Here is a 20,529-nt window from a genome sequence, read left to right as displayed (position 1 = left end):
TTTTTAATTAACAAAAGTAGTTTATAAAAGATATTTTCTCAAATAAATTTTTAGTTCCTATTTTTTTGGAGCTATGTCCTAAAGTGCCAAATGTATTATTATCATGATGCCACTTGTCAAATAAGGGGCTTCTTCCTCTCCTTTTATTTTAAAATTAATAAAAATAATAAAATTAATTAATAATAATAATAATAATAATAATAATAATATAATAATAATAGTAATAGTAATAATAATAATAATAATAATAATAATTATATCTTTTTAATAGTTGTATTGTACCATGTGGCTGTAGAATGGTACTCCAATACATATTTCTTCACCCAAAAAACATCGCACCACAATTTGACACCTCTCTCTCTCTCTCTCTCTCTCTTCTGGAGAATTTTCCGGTGAGTTACATTTCACTCTAATACTTGGGATCGCCCAACTCCCACATATTCTGATCTGTTCTGATTTGATTGTCATATCCAATTTGCATCTTGGCTTGAATCTTAAATAGTTTTGATCTTTTGGGCATTTGAGTCGTATACATTGATTTCCTTTTTACTTGTTTATACTTAAAGTGATCAGCGAATTCTGAATCTTAGAGGGTTTTATCGAATAATCTTGTTTTGCTTGATTGGGGAATGAATGGATTATTAGTTTCATTAGACCCATTCTGAAGTCCTTTCTTAATTACTGAAATTAAGTTTCAATTATTCAGCTTGGAGACTTTTCTTTTTCCAAAATATAATATTTTTCACCTTGGTAATGATTTATCACGAAGCTTAACTTGGACTTAGTTTTTTAGGTAGGTTTTAGAGGATCCATATTAACAACCCCATATAATATAGCTTTTTGAAGGTTTTCAAGGGTATATTTGGAGGAACTTTCTTTGTTGTTTGAGTGGAAAGAATAATTAAAGATCTTGTTAAGATTAGGATTTATGCTGGATTTGTTTGTTTGTAGGAGAAAAAAAAAGTGATGTTGTTTCTGTAGTTCAATTTCATTCATTGATTGGGAACGTATGGAATAGAACTGTCAGACCCGGGATACTTCTTTTGCAGATTCGAAAGCAGTAAATAATATTTTCCAGAATTGTGGCAGAAAGGTGCAATTTTTTTCTGAGGATGTTGATGAAGTGATGATAGTGTGAATTCAGGTGAATAAGATGAACTCTCCCTTTTTATCTAGCAAAGATGATTTTTCCTATAGGACACAAAATATTACTTTTCCTCTTTCGGTAATATTTCTAACATTTCCCATTCCATTTATCTTGTCAGATTCAAAGTTATAATGCTCACGAGTACATAAACTATTTAGTTATCACGACATGGATTCACCTGGTAAGATTTGAAGTCTGGATATTAAACTAGCACCTGTTTTCTCGCTTAGTTGTTTGGAAATTCTTTGCTAAAAATGGTAACTCTATTAAGCATTTAGCTGCACTGCTACTTTTCTAGTGGTTTGTTGTGGTAAATATTGGGAATTGTGTTCTTATGTGAATTTTATGTGAAATTCCTGAATGATTGAGGAGTAGCCTCTTAAACCGACCAAACCGGAACCCAAAAATCCACAGCTGCTGTCATATTTAAACTTCTTTTCGCCGGGAACTCGCCGGTAAACGAGTTGTTATACAACTCAATATGCACATCAGTAGTTGAACTCACTGAGTAACACAAGTTTTTAACGAAAGGTCCAGATTAACAAGCTTTTTAAGACTCCTTAGGTTATCAGGAAGCTCACAAATTAGACCCTGGATCGGCAGAAATTGTCTCGATTAGTAAGTATCAATTAGACTTAGAACTTCAAGTTATTGGAAAGGGAGCCCACGCTTAACTTGAGGTCGTAGAGAGCCCTAGCTGCAAAATTGGCGGAGCGTCGTGGATCACAATGAAATTCCCGGTGATGGAAGATTCCTACGTCATAGAGGTGGCGCCGGGATTGGTATAGCTAAGCCAAATTCCCGGTAAGTAACTTTAATTTCTTTCAACTCGTAGAGGCTCGCAGGATGCCGGTCTTCTCCATTCTAAAGCTGGCGCCTGGCAGAGCCTTGACAACGTCGGCATATATCGATAATCGATGCTATCTGAGTACTCTTTCATGTATACGAAGGTAAAGAATTAACAACAATATGAGAAGCCCAAGCATTGAGCCAATTGATATTGCAACAATGGCTGCTGCATAGAGCCTTTTGGATTTCTTATGAACATATTTTGGTGAAGATGAAGGTGATGGTGAAGGAAAAAATGAATACAAGGTGGCAATGGACCGCCACAATAAATATTATCAGAAAGAGATGAAGCTAGCGGGGAATACTGACAGAATACCTAGTATGGACCCATTCAGATGATTGTTTGAGACATTGAAATTTACAAGGCATTGTAGGTTGATGCTTGGAAGAGTGCCAATGCAACCATTACCTTGCAGGAGAAGTAAATGGGTCATATTGTTAATCGAAGGAACAATTTTTGGGTGTCTGTGTTTTTGTTTTGCTTCGTTTGATAGATACAGCTATCATGAGCTACAATGCTAGTGCGATAAAACCATCCACTTTCTCACCTTTGCTTGCTAGAAAGAGTGAACATGTGCAGCTGTATAGCTTCTTTTGTCTCTTACATATTTCTTCTAATTGAATAGTGTGTTCTATTTTTCTGGTCTGCTCACTCATTTTATTTCTTACTCACTTCAGCTGGACATCCGCGGGATACATCTGTTGTTGTTGTTACACTGGAATCTAGTGAAGTATATATTGTTGTTAGTTTGTCTTCAAGGACTGACACTCAGGTGATCTATGTTGATCCCACAACTGGAAATCTTCGCTACAATGAAAAGACAGGATATGATATTTTCAATTCTCAAAGTGAAGCCTTAGATTATGTGACGAATGGTTCAAAATGGCTGTGCAAGAGTATAACCTATGCCAGGGCTGTGCTAGGATATACTGCCCTTGGGAGCTTTGGTTTACTTCTTGTTGCGACAAAGTTGTCAGCCAGCATTCCAAATTTGCCTGGGGGTGGATGTGTATATACAGTAACTGAGAGCCAATGGATCAAGATTTCACTTCAAAACCCTCAGCCACTGGGCAAAGGTGAATTAAAGAATGTTCAAGAAGTGACAGAGCTTGACATTGATGGCAAGCATTATTTTTGTGAATCGAGGGACATTACTAGACCTTTTCCAAGTCGTATGCCCTTGCAGAATCCTGATGATGAATTTGTGTGGAATAAATGGTTTTCAGTGCCCTTCAGAAAGATTGGACTTCCAGAGCATTGTGTTGTTCTTCTGCAGGTTTTACTTCATACTTGGTACCCTTAGATACTGTACTTTTTTTGGTGTGGCATTTGACACTTGCAATAAGTTCCACTTCTATGTGTGTGATGCAAGGGAAAAAAAGGAAAAACAAAATAAAGGCTTATGATCAATTTTGCTGTACTTTGGCATTCTAAATCACTGCCCTTTGTGCAAGTTTGTCTACTTTACTGCATTCTGTGCTTCCTACTGAACAGCTGTTATGAAGCTGCAAACAAGTATTTATGCATCAGAGTTATATGTTACTATTCATAGGTAGGGTATAGATGAGTTTTTGCACGTGATTAAAGAGTGAGCGCTCATTAAGCTTGACTTTTAGCTTGTTTGTCTATTAAAGCAACCAAACTTGAGCTTGCTGTCGAGCTCAATTTAAGCAAACTGAGCTTTCTGGCTTGGCTTATTTAATGTCCACGAACAAGCTTCTGTCTCCCCCCCCCTCTCTCTCTCTCTCTCTCTCTCTCTCTCTCTCTCTCTCTCTCTCTCTCTTTTATGTGTGTTTGTGTGTGTTTCTTTTTAAAACTTTTGAGGTCTAAATATGTGATTATGAGCTACAGTTTCCACTTAACTCAGCTTGTTATTAAAGCACTTTGTCGATGTCATGCGACAGTTTGGCCAATCTTTGAATCTCCCAGTTAAAGCATTACCTTCTAAAGTTGAGGCTCCAATTTCATTGTGCTAGCACTGATAAACTGACTTCCCTGTATCCAAAACAAACCAATAATGATCAGGGAAAGTACTCTTTAGGGGGGATTGACCTAACAATTCATCAATGCAAAAAAGTATCTTCCTTCCATCACCTAATTTGATTGCAATGTTACCCTTAAATTGTAGCCAGAGACTATGAATATGCTTCTAGAGGCCGAAACAATGAGGGGAGTTCACAGAGTCGGTACACCAAGCCTTGCGATCCCCATACTTGCATTTAATCAAATTCCTCCATGGGTAACCTTCTTCTTTTCCATATCTCCATAGCCATTCTACTACAATGAGTTGTTTTAGTTCTTCATATTTTTGATCCCAAGACCACCTACTTTCTTTTCCAGCAACACTTTGTACCATTTAATCATGTGGAAGTTCCTTTCTCTTTGTCGCCATCCCATAAGAAGTCTCTTTTGATTCTATCCAATGTTTTCCTCACCTTAGAGGGTATTGGAGAAACATACATTAGATTGGTTGGAAGAGAATCAAGTACACTGTTAATTAGGACCACTCTAGCTCCAAGGGAGAGATATTGCCTTTTCCATATATCCAATTTCTTTCAAACTTTGTGATAACTCCTTGCCATATTTCTTTGGCTTTATGTCTGGTCCCCAAAGGCATCCCCAAATATGTTGTTGGAAGTTCCCCTAGGCCCTATCTAGCCTCCAAAATTAATCACAAGATCTTGCATCTCGTTCACAAGATACGTAAAATCTTTTCTCAATGTTGATTTTTGGCCGCTACACTGCCTCAAAAATCAGCAAAATGACTCTTAGATTCCTTAATTGGTTTTCCTCAGCTCCACAAAGGATTAAGGTGTCATTTGCATAGAAAAGGTGCATAACTTCAATTCTTTGAAGATTCCTTGCATTCACTGAGAAACCCTTGATCCAAGTTAAGATCCCTAGTTTTGCATAACATCTTGCTAGGCCCTTCCATGACCAGAACAAATAGGAAAGGGGATAGAAGGTCCCCTTGTCTCAACCCCCTGTGAGAAGGAAAGAAAATCTTCTGGAGTTCCATTCATAATGATGGAAAATGTGACAGTGGAGATGCAGAAACTTATCCATTTGATCTATTTCTCACCGAGCCACATCTCTGTCAGCATATTGAGTAGGTAGATCCAATTTACATGGTCAAAAGCTTTTTCAATGACCAATTTGCAAAACAAGCCAGCCCCCCTTTGTCTTTTCCTTGAGTCTAAACATTTTTTGGCAATGAGAATCACATCAATGATCTGCCTTCTTTAATAAAGGGCAAATGTACTTTATCAAAAAAATAAAAAATAAAAAATAATGGGCAAATGTGTGTCAGAAGCTAACTTTAGCATAACCCTCTTAGTCTCTCTGTCAACAACTTGAAGATGATCTTATAAAAGCTCCCCACCAGCTGATATGTCTGATGTCCTTAAGCTCCTCTGGTCCAAGCTTTAAAAGTTAGGGTATGCTGCAGTTGGCTCATTAGTAAGATATGTGCCCTGTGTTGACCTTTGACAAGTTGAAGGCATAAAGTTATGAAACTATGCGTCAAATTTGTTTTTTCTTGCTTGAATAGAAATATTATCTGATGCTTTCATGGATAGACTCCTCTTGGCGATCATGTTGGTCTTTTGTACAATGGTCACCGTTACTGTCAGAGTTCGTTCATGTAAATAAGTATAGTCCCGCATCGAATAGGAGTAATGTATGTATTTGTGTATTGTTATAAATAGGGTCCTTATATTATAGTTTAAACACATCAATAATATTAAGACATGGCGCAGCTTCAGCTGACCGAGGACATGACCTTTGATAGGAAGGTATGGAGGTCGAGGATTAAGGTAGTAGAGTAGGTAGTCTAGAGTGTTCATAACATTAGTATTGGCACGCAGTCTCGCTTTCTGTTGGTAGTACGTTTTTATGACTAACCGTTGTTTTCTTTCATTGTTGATCACCTTACTGTCTTGTTGTTTTTATTCTGATTTTATATGGCTTTTGGTACTGTCCCTTCTTGTCTATATTTTCATTAATGTGGTGCTTATGCTTTCCTGAGCCGAGGGTCTATTGGAAACAACCTCTCTATCCTCACAAAGTCGGGGTAAGGTCTGCGTACACACTACCCTCCCCAGACCCCACGGTGTGGGATAATACTGGGTATGTTGTTGTTGTTGTTGTTGTCGTCTCCCGTGCTTTCTCACATGATATCAGAGCAATCGTGAGAGTTTTATCGTTGTGCATAAATTCCAGCGACTCCGGGAAGAAAACAACTCAGTTAACTCGTCTTTTTTTTTCCCGGCAAATCAGGGCTGTCCGCAAGAAAGTTATTTTCCGTCGGTCTAAAAACCAACACCACCACGCGGTAGATCAGCCTCCGGCGACCAAACCCCAAAAATTTCTCCGGCAGAAAGTGTGCCACGCGCTCTCACGTGCCGTTAGCAGAGTTTTTTCCGGCAGAGGTCCGACTCACACTCCGGCGCATGTGGTCATTTTCGTCAAATTTTGGAAAACTTTTTTCGTTCGCGAGGTTTTTCTGAGCCTACCCATAAAAGTTTCATCAAAATCCGACAAGTTTTTTATTTTCCGGCGATTTTTTGGAACTTGCGACTGTTTTTGCAGATTCCGGCGATTGTTTCTGCTTCATCTCTTCAATCCAAGCCTACCTACTCAGGTGTCAACAGTTTCAACAAACTTTTTTATTTTTTCGGCAAAAGATCTATTTTCCGACAACTACAGTGTTTTCTTCGCCTATTTCAGCGAGTTATAGTTGATTATTTCCATTATTTGGTGATAATCTGCTAGACCTCTCTTCATCCCAACGATGTCTTTGGGATTTGATGTTTTTGGTTCTAAAAGTACGGGTTCGGGAAGTTCAAGTGTTATGATTACTTCGGAACCTTTAAGGGGAGGTTCAAACTACTTAGCTTGGGCTTCGTCTGCTGAGTTATGGTGTAAAGGTCAAGGTGTTCAAGATCATTTAACCAAAAAGGCTAGTGAGGGAGATGAAAAGACCAAAGCACTTTGGGAGAAGATCGATGCTCAGTTATGTAGTATCTTGTGGCGATCTATTCATTCCAAGTTGATGCCCTTATTTCATCTATTCCAGACATGTTACTTAGTTTGGAAAAAGGCTCACACTTTATACACTAATGACATATCTCGTTTCTATGATGTGATATCACGGACGACAAATTTAAAGAAACAGGAATTAGATATGTCTTCTTACTTGGGACAAGTACATGCAGTCAAGGAGGAATTTGAAAAGTTGATGTCAGTTTCTGCTAGTGTTGAAAGCAACAAGAGAGATGTTTCTAGTTCTTACCCTCGCTGGATTTCCTAATGATCTTGATTCGTTACGCGACCAGATTTTGGCTAGTTCGACTGTCCTTATAGTTGATGAATTATTCTCTCAATTACTTCGCCTTGCTGTAGCATTCAGTCACACAGTGATCTCATCACAGATCTCGCATCCCAGACTGTGAAAAATCGGGCATCTCAAACAATGGAGAATAGACGAGAAGGAGGTCGCTTTGGAAGATCTTGACCTAAGTGTTCTTATTGTAATAAGCTTGGACACACTCGTGAGGTGTGTTACTCTTTGCATGGTCAACCACCTAGAAATGCTCATATTACTCAGACCGGGACTGTAGGTAACCAAGGGTTTTCTTTATCTGAAGGGGGAGTATAATGAATTCCTTCAGCATCGAGCAACTAAGCAGACACCTCCACAAGTAGCCTCTGTCGCTCAGATTGATACTTCTGCTGTTGGTAATTTCTTTGCTTGTGTTTTCCCGTCTACTACTCTTGGACCATGGGTCATGGACTGGTCACGTCCAATCCTACTCTCAAACTGAAAGTATTACGGTCGATTGCAATAATAAACCCAAAAAGGTTGGGGTCGATCCCACGAAGAGTATGGTATGTGCTAGAATGTCAAAGAGTGCGTGAATTCAATGAACTTAAAGTAATCTTCAAATAAAAGATTGATTTTCTGCAATTACTTCTAAAAGTTATGACTACGAAGTTTAATCAAACACTTAGAATGCGAAAATAATTAGAAAGTAGTAATCAATGAGAGAAAGCACTAGGGTTGCTCCTCCTTCGTCACCGTGCGTCTTTCCGGTTGACGACTCAAGATCGATTTGTGTTATCTCCTCATCGGTAAGTGTTGTGCGAAAACCAATATCTTGTTCGGAAAAGTCAGGCGACAAAACCCCAGACAATCGCTCCGGCAGAAAGTCTCTCACGCGCCTCCATGCGCCACCAAAATTAGGGTTCCGGCGAGCGCATCTGACACGTGCCGGCTCGTGGAGCACTTTCCAGCTAGAATTTTCAAAAGTTTCTTTAGGGAAATTGTTTCGTGGGTTGATTCTGAGTCCACAGTACAATTTCCTACAGGTTCCGAGAATTTCGAAATTTTCCTGCGAGCTACAGTAACTTTTCCGGCGCGTGTGAGCCATTCCGGCCACTTTTTTGACAAAACTTCTTTAGGACAACTTACTCGTCCAGTGATTCCGAGCCTACCCATATAAATTACATCAAATTTTAACAACTTTTATTTTTCCGGCATGAACAGTGCACTTTTCCCCGGCGTAAACAGTGATTTCCGGCATGAACAGTAATTTCCAGAAAAGTTTGTTTTCTGGTTGTGTTTTAGAACCTATTTTGTAGTGTGGAATTTGGCTTAATCTCATTATTTTCAAATTTCTCCGGCGACTTTTTGGCCAACTTTTGTTTATCAGCAACCACTTGGTTTTGTTGCTCAGGGAGAGTCCAGTGGCCCTGTATGTCGCTTGCGCCGGTCACTTTATGGTTTAGAGCAGTCTCCTCGAGTCTTGTTTGGTAAGTTTAGCACGGTTATCCCGGAGTTTGGCATGACTCGTAGTGAAGTCGAATGATCAGCTTGCAGATATTTTCAAGCTCGGTACATATGATTTGTATGCACCGGCTTGAGGGGGAGTGTTAGTTATGTGTAAATAATCCTAGTCCCATGTGTAGTAGGAGTAGAATATGTCCTATTCCCTTATGTAGTAGGAGTAGAATATGTATTATATATAGGGCTCATTGTATCATTGTTAATAAATAGATTTTTTCTCCCGTGCTTTCTCACATAATTTATATGCACCAGCTTGAGGGGCAGCGTTAGAGTTAGTTCATTAAATAAGTATAGTCCCACATGGAGTAATGTATGTATTGTGTACAACAACAACATACCCAATATTATCCCACACCGAATGTATGTAGTGTGTGTTGTTATAAATAGGGGTCCTTGTATTATAGTTTAAACACATCAATAATATATTTTTCTCCCGTGCTTTCTCACAGTTACAAATTGAATCTGATGACTTTTTTGTTTGGTGATCTTTTATCCTGGATGTTTTGAGTATTTATTTGAGAATTCTTATCAACTGCCTTTCCCTCCTCTTCTGCATTTTAACTTAAAATGCTAGTAAAATGGAGGCGTTGTCATTCCACTTCATAGTTTAACGTGTAGTCTTCTTCTAAGACTTCTTAAATTTCTGATAATTCTTGAAAAAAGAAACCATTAAATCGTTGATCAAATTGGAGGTCGAACTTCACTACTGCTCTAGTTTGATAATTTGATTGGTTACTGTCTAGGCTTCTTGCTCCAGTGCATTCCATGCATTTATTTTTCTATTCCCGTCAATGCTGGCTGACTGTGAGTCAGAAACTGAAGTTGTAACTAGTGCAATATTCTATCTTTTTTTGATAAATAGGTTCTAAACTCTTAACTATTACATTGACTGTGATATATGAATGCTCATTGGGACGATGATAATTCATAGGGCTTTGCAGAATCCCGAAGTTTTGGAAGCTTAGGTCAGCAAGAAGGGGTTGTTGCCCTCACTGCTCGGCGTAGTAGGCTGCACCCTGGGACTCGGTATCTGGCAAGGGGCTTGAATTCTTGCTATAGTACAGGTAGCATAAAATTACCCTGTACAACTTGAATTTGTTTTTTTCTTTTTTGCTTTTGTTGGCCTTGCGGGAACAGACGTGGTTATTATTACTTACCGAAAAAGGAGAGCAGGTTGTTTTTTACTGTGGTTCTTTGTTTCTTATCCATATTTGTTAAGAATCTTCTTTAATAATAGCTCTGCCTTTGTTCATTTCTTCTTCTGTTAGGGTGTGTGACATAGTTCTGCAGGACCCTGCTGGTTTTGGTTAGCGATAGTCAATATGTTTCAAACCTCATTTGTGGCGCAAAGTAGTTGTTTCTTTTCTTTCTTGAGCATTTCTCTGCTCATCCTATTTTTTATTTGAATGGGCCCGTGCTCCACTGTATGTCTTTAGTGTATACTTTCTGTTCTCTGTGGGGAATGGTGGTATCAGTTCTATACCTAATTTCAAATTTTCAGCAGTGTGTTCTGATACCTGACATGTGTGTGTGTGTGTGTGTTTTTTTCCGTTGATGCTGCTCTAAATATTTAATATAACCTAGTACAACCTAGGTAGTTTAATTTTGTTTGACATGCTGGAAATACGTTTTTGCAGAAAAAATCTGCGGGATATGTTTTTTAAAGATATCTGTCAATATATAGCCATCTATACCTAGTCTAAAAATGATGCACGTAATTGTGATTATGATCCCTATATATTTGTTGCCACTACTGTTTGATGGACAGGCAATGAAGTTGAATGTGAGCAACTTGTGTGGGTTCCAAAAAGGGCTGGTCAAAGTGTTCCTTTCAATACTTACATCTGGAGAAGAGGCACTATTCCTATCTGGTGGGGTGCTGAGTTAAAGCTGACTGCTGCAGAAGCAGAAATCTATGTTGCGAGTCGTGACCCTTATAAAGGAAGTGCTCAATATTATCAGAGGTTAACTAAAAGATATGATGCCAGAAACCTAGATGTAGCTGCTTGCGGGAATCAGCGAAAGATTGCCTTTGTTCCAATTATATGCGTTAACTTGCTTAGGAATGGTGAAGGCAAATCAGAATCGATTTTAGTTCAGCATTTTGAGGAATCTTTGAATTACATTAGATCAATTGGAAAACTACCTTACTCTCGGGTTCATTTAATAAACTACGATTGGCATGCCAGTGTGAAGTTGAAAGGAGAACAACAAACAATTGAAGGACTTTGGTACCTTCTAAAAGCACCCACCAATGCTATAGGCATCACTGAAGGGGATTATCTGCCTTCTCGTCAGCGCCTCAAAGATTGCAAAGGTGAAGTAATTTACAGTGATGACATTGATGGAGCATTCTGCTTAAGATCACATCAAAATGGAGTGATACGTTTCAATTGCGCTGATTCTTTAGATAGGACCAATGCTGCTAGTTTCTTTGGTGCCCTCCAGGTTTTCGTGGAGCAGTGCAGACGGTTAGGTATATCACTTGACAGTGATTTGGCATATGGCTATCAGTCATATAACAACAATGGGGGTTACACAGCTCCATTACCCCCTGGCTGGGAGAAACGGACTGATGCTGTAACCGGGAAAACATATTTTATTGATCACAACACAAGAACAACTACTTGGAATCATCCCTGCCCAGATAAACCCTGGAAGAGATTTGATATGACATTTGAGGAGTTTAAGAGATCGACGATCTTATCACCTGTGTCTCAATTAGCAGATTTGTTTTTGGTTGCTGGTGATACCCATGCAACATTGTATACTGGTTCCAAAGCTATGCACAGCCAAATTCTTAGCATATTTAATGAAGATGCAGGCAAATTTAAACAGTTTTCTGCTGCACAGAATATGAAAATTACCCTTCAGAGAAGGTATAAGAATGCAGTTGTAGATAGTTCTCGTCAGAAGCAACTGGAGATTTTTCTTGGACTAAGGCTTTTCAAGCATTTTCCATCAATTCCAATCCAGCCATTACATGTATGTTATTGTTGTTCTACACTCTTCTTGCATGTGACTCTAGTTTCTTTCTTTTTCTTTTCTTCTTTCGATTTTCTTTAAATAGTGTTTTCTTGAAATATCCATTTTAACTTATCCGCTTTCTTCTTAGTATTTCCTTACATCCATCGAATGCATCCTATTTGACCTGATCATCATATTAGTGAGGAAGGGGCTTTTCTTTTATCTTCAATAATCGTTGGCAACTTGGATCTTTCTCTACGCATTAAGTTGTTTCTACGCTATTATGGTTTTCCTTTCCGACACTCTTTTTGATGCATAGGCATGAACCTCAACTTGTTCAAATCATGTTGGACTTCTACAATATCCACAATTGTAATTTGATGTCTGTTTTATTTGTATATTGTCGGGAATGGGAAAGGAAGAGGAGAGAAGGTGAAAAGGGAGACAATCTACTCCATCTATTGCTTTAAGAAACCTCTTTCTGGTCAGTGGGTTGGAGATGATTCCATTTGATGAAACATCTATAATTCCCTGCAGTTGTTGATGGGTGACTGGAGTTGAAAGAAAATTATTTCTAATCTCAAGGGGGTTTGAAGTAGCTGATCTGGGAAGTTGCATATCTCTTCACTTTTTTCTTCCTTTCCCATTTTCCTCTTGACAGCACAAAAGGGGAAAAAAAACCCTTTACTGTTTGTATTCTATGTTGCTTCTTCCCACATTCATCTACACACCTCAACCATTTGGTGATGATCGAGATTCTTGCTAATATATTAGCTGTTTGGTGTTTTTGGCTTGATAAAAGGCAATCCTGGACAGAGCAAGCATGGGGTAGAATCCTTTTGTTTTGGTTTCTTGTTGGTTCATAACAACTAAGATCTTTCATGGCTTGTCACTATGTATTTTATGGGCAGATTGTGCTGGCTTCTTTTGTTTTTTCCCCTTTTACTGCTCTTCATTCTTCTTTTTCTCTGATGCAAGCTCTTGATTCTTCAACTAAGTTGCTTGGACTCTTCACTTTCGGTGCCGCACCTGTGTCGACATGACGTGGGTGTGGGTGTGGGGTCTGTACCGAATCTGGTCAACCGATTTTCGGTACGTTGACTAAAATCGACGGAGAAATTCGGGACTTATACAATGATTTTTGAAATTAAAACTAAAGTTAGGGTGAAATTGAAGAAAATGGAATGCCTTGTATATAGAAATTTCTATGTCAGTGATTTTCCTTTCATCTCCTTCTCGGATTCTCTTTTTGATCAATATCTTTTCCTTATCAGAATACCTTGTAAGTTTTCTACATAATGTCTCATAATTTAGATATACTTTTATACCTCTATTTTTAGATATTTGAATTACTTTTGGTCGAATCCCCGCACCCGAATCTGTCCTGGATCCGTAACCTCGAATTTTGAAATTTAGATCTTGAAGGACCCGGCCTCTACATCCGCACCTGTAGCGGACACCCGCACCTGGGTCCGAGCAACTTAATTCTTCATTATGGAATGCCTTTTGTCCAAATATCATATGTCTGGCTTTGTCTTATAAATTAAACTATTTTTATACATTTAAAAAGATTGAATATAGATGTGGTAAGAAAGGCATAGAAACAGGCAAAGGAAGGGACAACTCCCAAAATTATTGAACGATAGGTTGCATCAATTGACTCTGAAGGGCTTCAAGGTCTTAAGACACTATTTTGCATATTCTAACTTGCGGGGCGTATATTTGTGGATTCGTTAATGATGATTCTAAAAAGACAAAAAAGACACCACATTTGGAAACTATTAGAACTTCCAAATTTAAATAAATTACTCCATATAGTGTTACATAATAATAATAATGTACTGGACTATCTAGACTTTTTGATTTCAGTACTGGCTGGGTTCTAAAATATCCTGAAATTGTTTCTGAAGCTTTTCTTTGTGAAGATGAAAACTGAATGATAAAAGCGCCATAAGTCTAAAAAGCCCCATATCATTCAGCATTTGCTATATCTGTCCTAATACTGTGAACTATATTCTATTCTTTTTCTTTTCAACCTAAATGAGTTGTGCCTTTTTATTTATTTTTATCAGTTAGAGGAATTTTCTTCCAATTTTCTGTAGTTGAGGACCTTGAGGTTATATATTTGGAGTGATGCTAACTCTTTTTTTGAAAGTTATTTGAAAATGATTTTGTCACTGTTGTTACCACCATATGACAGTTTATGCTGATTTTGACAGGTTGCATCTCGTCCCACTGGATGCTTTCTAAAGCCAATCGTGAACATGTTCCCGATTTCTGATGGTGGAGCAAGTCTTCTTAGTTTTAAAAGAAAAGCAATGACATGGGTACCTACATTATGTTTTCGGGATTTTGAAACTACTTGTTATTTGATAATAGCATCTTCCACATTATACTTAAGTGGTTTATATCTACATCACACCCCTTGGGTGCGACCCTTCCCCGGACCCTCCATAAACGCGGGATGCCTTGTCTACTGGGCTGCCCTTTTCATCTTACACATTATAAAAGTCCCGTGCCATTTCGTCTACAAGAGGTTCATATATATCCCACAGCATTTTGCTCCTTGCCTCACTTGTGTACACATCTTACAGGTCTCCCCACAGGCTACCGATGTGGTTGAGCTCTTTATTTACCTTGGCGAGCCTTGTCATGTTTGTCAGCTACTTCTCACTGTTGCACATGGTTCTGATGATTCAACGTTCCCATCGACAGTTGATGTCAGGATAGGGCGTTATCTAGATGGACTTAAACTTGTTCTGGAGGTATGTTACATCTCTATTGTGAAATTGTTGTGCCTGTACCTGGCTGTTACTTGCTTCTGCTATTTATAAAATTCAAATCTGTTAGATGCTTATGCCTTTTGTGCATAGGCATTTTCTCTCCCAACTGGGATAAGAGTTTTACGCCTTGCCTTTTAGATTTTGATAATGGCTAAAGGTGTGTCTGTACTCTGTGGGATAGGGATTTATATTATCCACCTGTTACTGGGAAAAGGAAAATAACATGCATATGTGGCTCTTTTTTCCTGGCGGAGGATGCATTTATTTTATGTTTGTGATAATCCCGTTGACATGAACATGTGCACAAATGTTGTATTTTTGACAGCTATTATTGTTCTTTGTTCTCCTACCACATATCCTCCTACCGCATATCTGAAAAGGGAAATCTTTCATAGAAAGTAAAATAGTTAAAGAAGTTTTCATGTGCCTATATGTCCAGGGTTACCATCAAAAGTTTTCAATTTTTACATGCAATTTATTCACAGGGAGCTTCTGTACCACAGTGTGCAAATGGGACAAATATTTTGATACCATTGTCAGGACCAATTAGCGAAGAGGACATGGCTATCACTGGTGCAGGTGCACGCCGTCATGCCCAAGATACTTCCACCCTTCCATTATTGTATGATTTTGAGGAACTTGAAGGAGAAGTGGATTTTCTTACTCGTGTTGTTGCACTCACGTTTTATCCTGCTGCGGATGGTGGAGGCCCTATAACTCTTGGTGAGGTACAGAGAAACTAGATAATTGAACTTTTTAGGTGTCCTTTCTTTTAAAACAATTTTCTTTTACACCCTCTAACATAGTTGGCCCTTTGTGAAAATTTTTGGGGACTAGATTTCTCTGCATATGTCAAAGTAGACATGGTCCGAGTCTGATGACTAACCTAAGTTTGAATAATGGTCATAGAGTGGAGTAGATAAGTGGAACAAAGTTGTATGCACAAAACAATAAAAGAACAGGAACCACTTGATAGAAGGTACATACGCTGCATACAAGATGTAAGAAAATCTATACCTACGAATTTCTGGACTACATTCTTTGATGCTTTTTACTTTTGTCTTTATTCTCTATAATTTAGTCAAGGGGGTGTTGATGACACTTCTGAGGGTGTAAATGTTTGTTTTCCAGAGAATTTTGCATCTTGGTACTGCACTCCCAAGGAGAATTTACATAATACTAGTGAGCAATATTGCATGAAAAGTTAGCTTTTCTTGCACGTTCTTCTCAACAGTTGAGTTTGTTGATAAAACTGCTAAGAGGCCTTATGTAATCTTGTTAGTTTGATTGATTTTTGTTTGAAAAGCATCTCTAAGATCTGAGGATCTGCTTTTGAACGTAATCATTTTCCATTAGGAAGTCTAAGGTCTCTGTCACCTTGAAGGGTAATCAACTAGTAAGTTGATTTGATCTTATGGAGGTTTTCTAGACTTACCAATGGCTGTATAAAGTGAAATTTTTTTTCACTGCTTTGAACCACTATTAGCTATTCTTAGAATTATTTAAGTACCGTTTATTTGATAGGCTAGAATTACTTAAATATGTTATAACTGCTATTAAATAAAGGATAACAGATATATGCTGTCCTTTTGTTTTCATTTAATGCGTGTGTGTGTTTCTGTGTGTGTATTTTCCTTGTGGTCTGAATATTAATTTAACGGTTCATCCACTGTAAAGTTTATTTCTATACATGTTTTTTACATGTTGAAACAGATCTTGTACATTGTGCTGTTTTACTTATTCATTGATGTGTTCTTTTTCAATGAGAAATGTTTAAAAGGAATGTATGGCCTGATAAAGAAAATGTTTAAAAGGAATGGATGGCCTGATAAAAAAAATGTTTAAAAGGGAACCATAGAAGGAAATGGAGACATACCTAAATTCCTTAATTTGGAAAGATAGGCAAGTAACATTTCACCATCCCTTTATTTGAATATGAAAATATGTGTATCTTCTTTTGGCAATCGTCCTGTACAAACTTTTGTTACTAAATTGGCAGCATAAAAAAGGAACCTTTGTTACCCGATTGGAATAACATTCGATGTTCATCTGATCCTAAAAAAGGAATTTCGAAAAGCATTATGGGAAGAACATTATCCAGTTTACACAAAACCATCATTATTTGTATATCATGCAATTAAATCATCTGAATAAAATGCCTTTACTCAAGTATGGACCCATGCTGCTGCATGACACTATCTTCACATCAATCTATTCAGTACATTTTTTCTCTGTTGTAAAACATATGCAGATTGAGATACTTGGAGTGCCTCTTCCTTGGAGGTTCATATTGAAACATGAAGGCTCTGTAACTAGATTTGCTGATCAAGCAGAAACCCATCATGATATTACTAACCCTTTTCTGACTGAGACCGAACACAATCCTTTTGCTTCTGCTTTAGCCACTGATGCACAAGCAAACTCGTCTGCTGACTTATGGGTAGACCTTTTAACGGGAGAAAGCAGAATTTCAGATTCTAACAGGCAGCCGGCGACAGAAACTGTCTTCCACGGCGGAGATGACTTGCTTGATTTCTTGGATGATGCTATTGTGCAACAACCAAAAGAAGCTAATAGTTTTTCCAAGAGCACATCTAAAGGGCCTACTGACAATAACACTCAACACTATTTAGATTGTTTCAAACTCCTTGTTGGACCCCAAATGGTACGCATCTTTTTAGATTTGTATTATTTTTAGAATTGCTACTTTTATACTTCTGATCAACTACTGAGTTGTATGGTTCTACACTGGTAATAGCTAAGGATGCAAGAAGTTTAGATGCTAAGATGGCTTAACTACTGCAGGAATTGACTATAAATGCAAAGACTGTGATCTTAGCCAATCTGAATTAACATAAATGCCTTGTCAAAGTCATAAATGCTTCTTCTTGAATTGTGTTTTTTCCAGTATGGCATCTTTTGCCTAAATAAAAAAGAATGTGAAGTACAAACTAATGTTCTCTGGCCATTAAATCTGTCAAAGTTTTATGAAATATGAATTTTTTTATACATGTTATCAGAAGGGTGTAACAAGGGTTTCTCTCCATAATAGTAAGTGGTGTTTTTTGAAACTGGAACTTCTAATGTGGAGTTTAGTGTGTACTTGATTATGTAAAAAATGTAGAGTTTAGAAGTATCTTTGATGAGTTGACCAAGTTGTCGTGTGGATAAGGGAAACAGAGGGACTTCACATTTAGTTAAAATTATGATTTATTTATTTTTAGCACTTTCGACTATCTTATCTTTTGTCTTACGTTTCACCTGGAAGGATGAATTACTTCTGGCAAGATGTTTGATTGCCTCATTCTCCACTAAAGGATTAGCATTCAAAACTGTATGGGAGATTAGGTTAGAAGACATTTGGGAAATGGAGAGCGTGTGTTCTGCTTCAACAGTTGGAAAACTTCGTAGAGGTACAGTCATGTATTCAATTGTTCGGAGGGATAATGGGAATGATCAGTTTTGGCTATAAGTTGCTCTCCAGAGGAAAGACACTTCAAGCTGCCGGGATGGAGGAGAACCTAGACAGTCAACTCTTGAAGACTTGAACATCCTGTACGTGTTGATGACCTTACTTAACTATGTTTAACCTACATAGAAGGGGCACATACATGTGTAGTGGATGTGCTATTGAAGAAGTGTATGGATATGCTAACCATTTCTTCGTCCACTGCATAATAGGCAGCCAGATATGGAGCATGATATTGAACATATGAGGTGAAATGGTCCATTACAAAGCAAAGGATTGAAGGAGTTATGCAAGTGTATATCTCAGAAAATTTGGTGGCTAAGTTGCGGTGAAAGGAATTAGAGACACATCTAAGAAAATAAGGAAAATGTATGTGTACTCTGTTGCTGGTTTTGCAGCGCAACATGCTAATTCTAAGTGGTCTTGATATTATGACAGATTTCCGTAGTTCCTTGCAGAAATAGAATAGGAACTGAGTTTTTTCCCCTGTAATATACATAATGGTAGCACCCATCTAGTGCTGGAGATTTCTCAATTTAATTATACTTGAGAGAGCATTCAAAGATGAAGTTCATTATCTTATCTCTCTTAGCTTTTTGGTGCAACATGCAAAATGTATTTGATGTAGATAGCCTTCTAGATTTCCACAGTTACCTCTCCAATTAGACTAGGTAGAAACTGGGTTTTTTGTAAGGTTCCTGGATATGGAAATTGCATCCTGATGTAACTCATAGTACAATCTTTGTGCTACTTTTTTCCCCCAATAAAATGCTCACTTATCTAAAACAAAAGATTGGCAGAATACCCAACTAAACCCCTGAACTTAACACGGTATACAGTGCACACCTAAATTTTTCGTAGTCCTAATTATCCCCTGGGCTTGGCTATTTGATAACCTTTATTCCGCTTGATGCTGACGAGGCAAAGAGCGTGGATACACTCTCTTTTAGGCATGTGGGAGTAAAGAAAAAATAAAAAAATCAGCTTCTAGGTGGATATTTTTCCAACCGTTAATTGTCACATAATCAGTTAGAATGGTTTATTTGTTCCAACTATGTATTTTTTCTTGTTTTTTCTGTAATTGAAACATCCGAGTGGACCAAACTGGTAATGGGGAAGCATGCAAGGTGTTTGGAATCAATGTAAAGGGTTTTGAACATGATATCTTTGATATGATTATGAGAATGGAACAAAGCAGACAACAACAATTGGTAATCAATAAAGCAAGGGGTGGGGGTAAGAAAACAAAGAAGATGAAGGGAGAAACTGAAGTCAAGAGGTTGATTTGCATGGTGAATTATGATGGGGGTGAGAAGAAGAACAGGGGTAGGAAATCTAATCCTTTTCTGGATGAAAGTTGAGATTTTGAGCTGGAACATAAGGGGGTTGAATAACAATTGGAAGGGGGACACTCTTAAATCATTAATAAGTGAGTGAAAACCAGATGTTCTCATCTTCAAGAAACTAAATTGGAAGAGTGGAACAGATTTTTAGCCAGGCAGATTTGGGGCAACAGATGGGTCAATCGGCTGGAGCTCTAAGCTAGTGGTACTAAGGGCGGGATCATCATCATGTGGGATAGAAGTCAGTGGAATTGCACTCAAATACAACAGAGGATTCACTCTATTTCTTTTATGTTGGAAAGTCTAAATGAGGTATTCAGTTGGTGCTTTACAGGGGTCTATGGGCCACACACTAACATTGAAAGGGAAGAGTTATGGAATGAACTTGGAGCTGTAAGAGGGATTTGGCCAGATCAGCGGGTGATAGCGGGTGACTTCAATGTATGCAGATTCGAAAATGAGAGACTCAATTGTGTGAGAAGGTCCAGGGCCATGCAGAATTTTTCAAATGTAATCTAGGACCTCTGCTTGGTGAATCTTCCTTTACCGGGGGCTTTTTACACATGGACTAGAGGGGACGACGCTATTCAAGCATCTAGAATAGATAGAGTTTTAATCTCAAATGAATGTAATGATTTCTTCAGCAAAATCAATCATATTGCTCTCCCTGATTTTTCATTTCTGATCGCATTCCAATCATGCTAGAATGTGGTGACGGAACACTAATCCTTCTTACTTCAGATTTGAGAACATGTGGCTGGGGATGGAGGGCTTCATGGATAAAGTCAAGGCATGGTGGCAGAGTTATGAAGTTAGCGGCAGTCCTGATTTCATTCTTACACAGAAACTCAAGCTACTCAAAAAAGATCTTACCATCTGGAATAGGGAGGAGCTGGGATTGAAAGGGCTCAAGAAAAGGAAAGCACTAGAAGACCTTCTCATATTACAACAGAATGTTGAAGGAAGAATACAAGCTCAGAAGATCATAAGCCTAAAAATGGAAGTGGAACAAATGGCCAAAGCTGAAGAAGTGTATCATCCCGGAAAATTTCGAAGTACTTAAGTGTAAAGCCCGGTAAATTTTTTTGCAAAGAAAATAATGTTTCATGGTGTCAGACTAGGT

General features: G+C 38.1%; 1 protein-coding gene across 5 annotated transcripts in view; it reads left to right on the top strand.

Annotated features, from left to right (window-relative positions):
• Positions 1–297: 297 nt before the first annotated feature.
• Positions 298–20,529, top strand: part of LOC107809253 (putative phosphoinositide phosphatase SAC9) — a 50,131-nt gene continuing 29,899 nt past the window's right edge. For 3 of the 5 annotated variants that reach the window (XM_075242411.1, XM_075242410.1, XM_075242409.1), the window contains exons 1-10: positions 298–392; positions 1,050–1,144; positions 1,266–1,328; positions 2,675–3,273; positions 9,776–9,908; positions 10,613–11,829; positions 14,031–14,138; positions 14,406–14,576; positions 15,080–15,322; positions 16,846–17,259. In XM_075242411.1, the coding sequence (XP_075098512.1) occupies positions 1,316–1,328; positions 2,675–3,273; positions 9,776–9,908; positions 10,613–11,829; positions 14,031–14,138; positions 14,406–14,576; positions 15,080–15,322; positions 16,846–17,259 (2,898 nt within the window). In that variant the 5' untranslated portion in view covers positions 298–392; positions 1,050–1,144; positions 1,266–1,315. Of the gene's footprint in view, positions 393–1,049; positions 1,145–1,265; positions 1,329–2,674; positions 3,274–9,775; positions 9,909–10,612; positions 11,830–14,030; positions 14,139–14,405; positions 14,577–15,079; positions 15,323–16,845; positions 17,260–20,529 lie in introns of those variants that run through there. The other 2 variants (XM_075242413.1, XM_075242412.1) reach the window with 2 other exon arrangements.

The sequence above is a fragment of the Nicotiana tabacum genome, chromosome 21 (genome assembly GCF_000715075.1).
Source record: "Nicotiana tabacum cultivar K326 chromosome 21, ASM71507v2, whole genome shotgun sequence".
Classification (NCBI taxonomy): Eukaryota; Viridiplantae; Streptophyta; class Magnoliopsida; order Solanales; family Solanaceae; genus Nicotiana; species Nicotiana tabacum.
The sequence above is the reverse complement of the archived record's forward strand: the minus strand, read 5'-3'. Positions and strand labels throughout refer to the sequence as shown.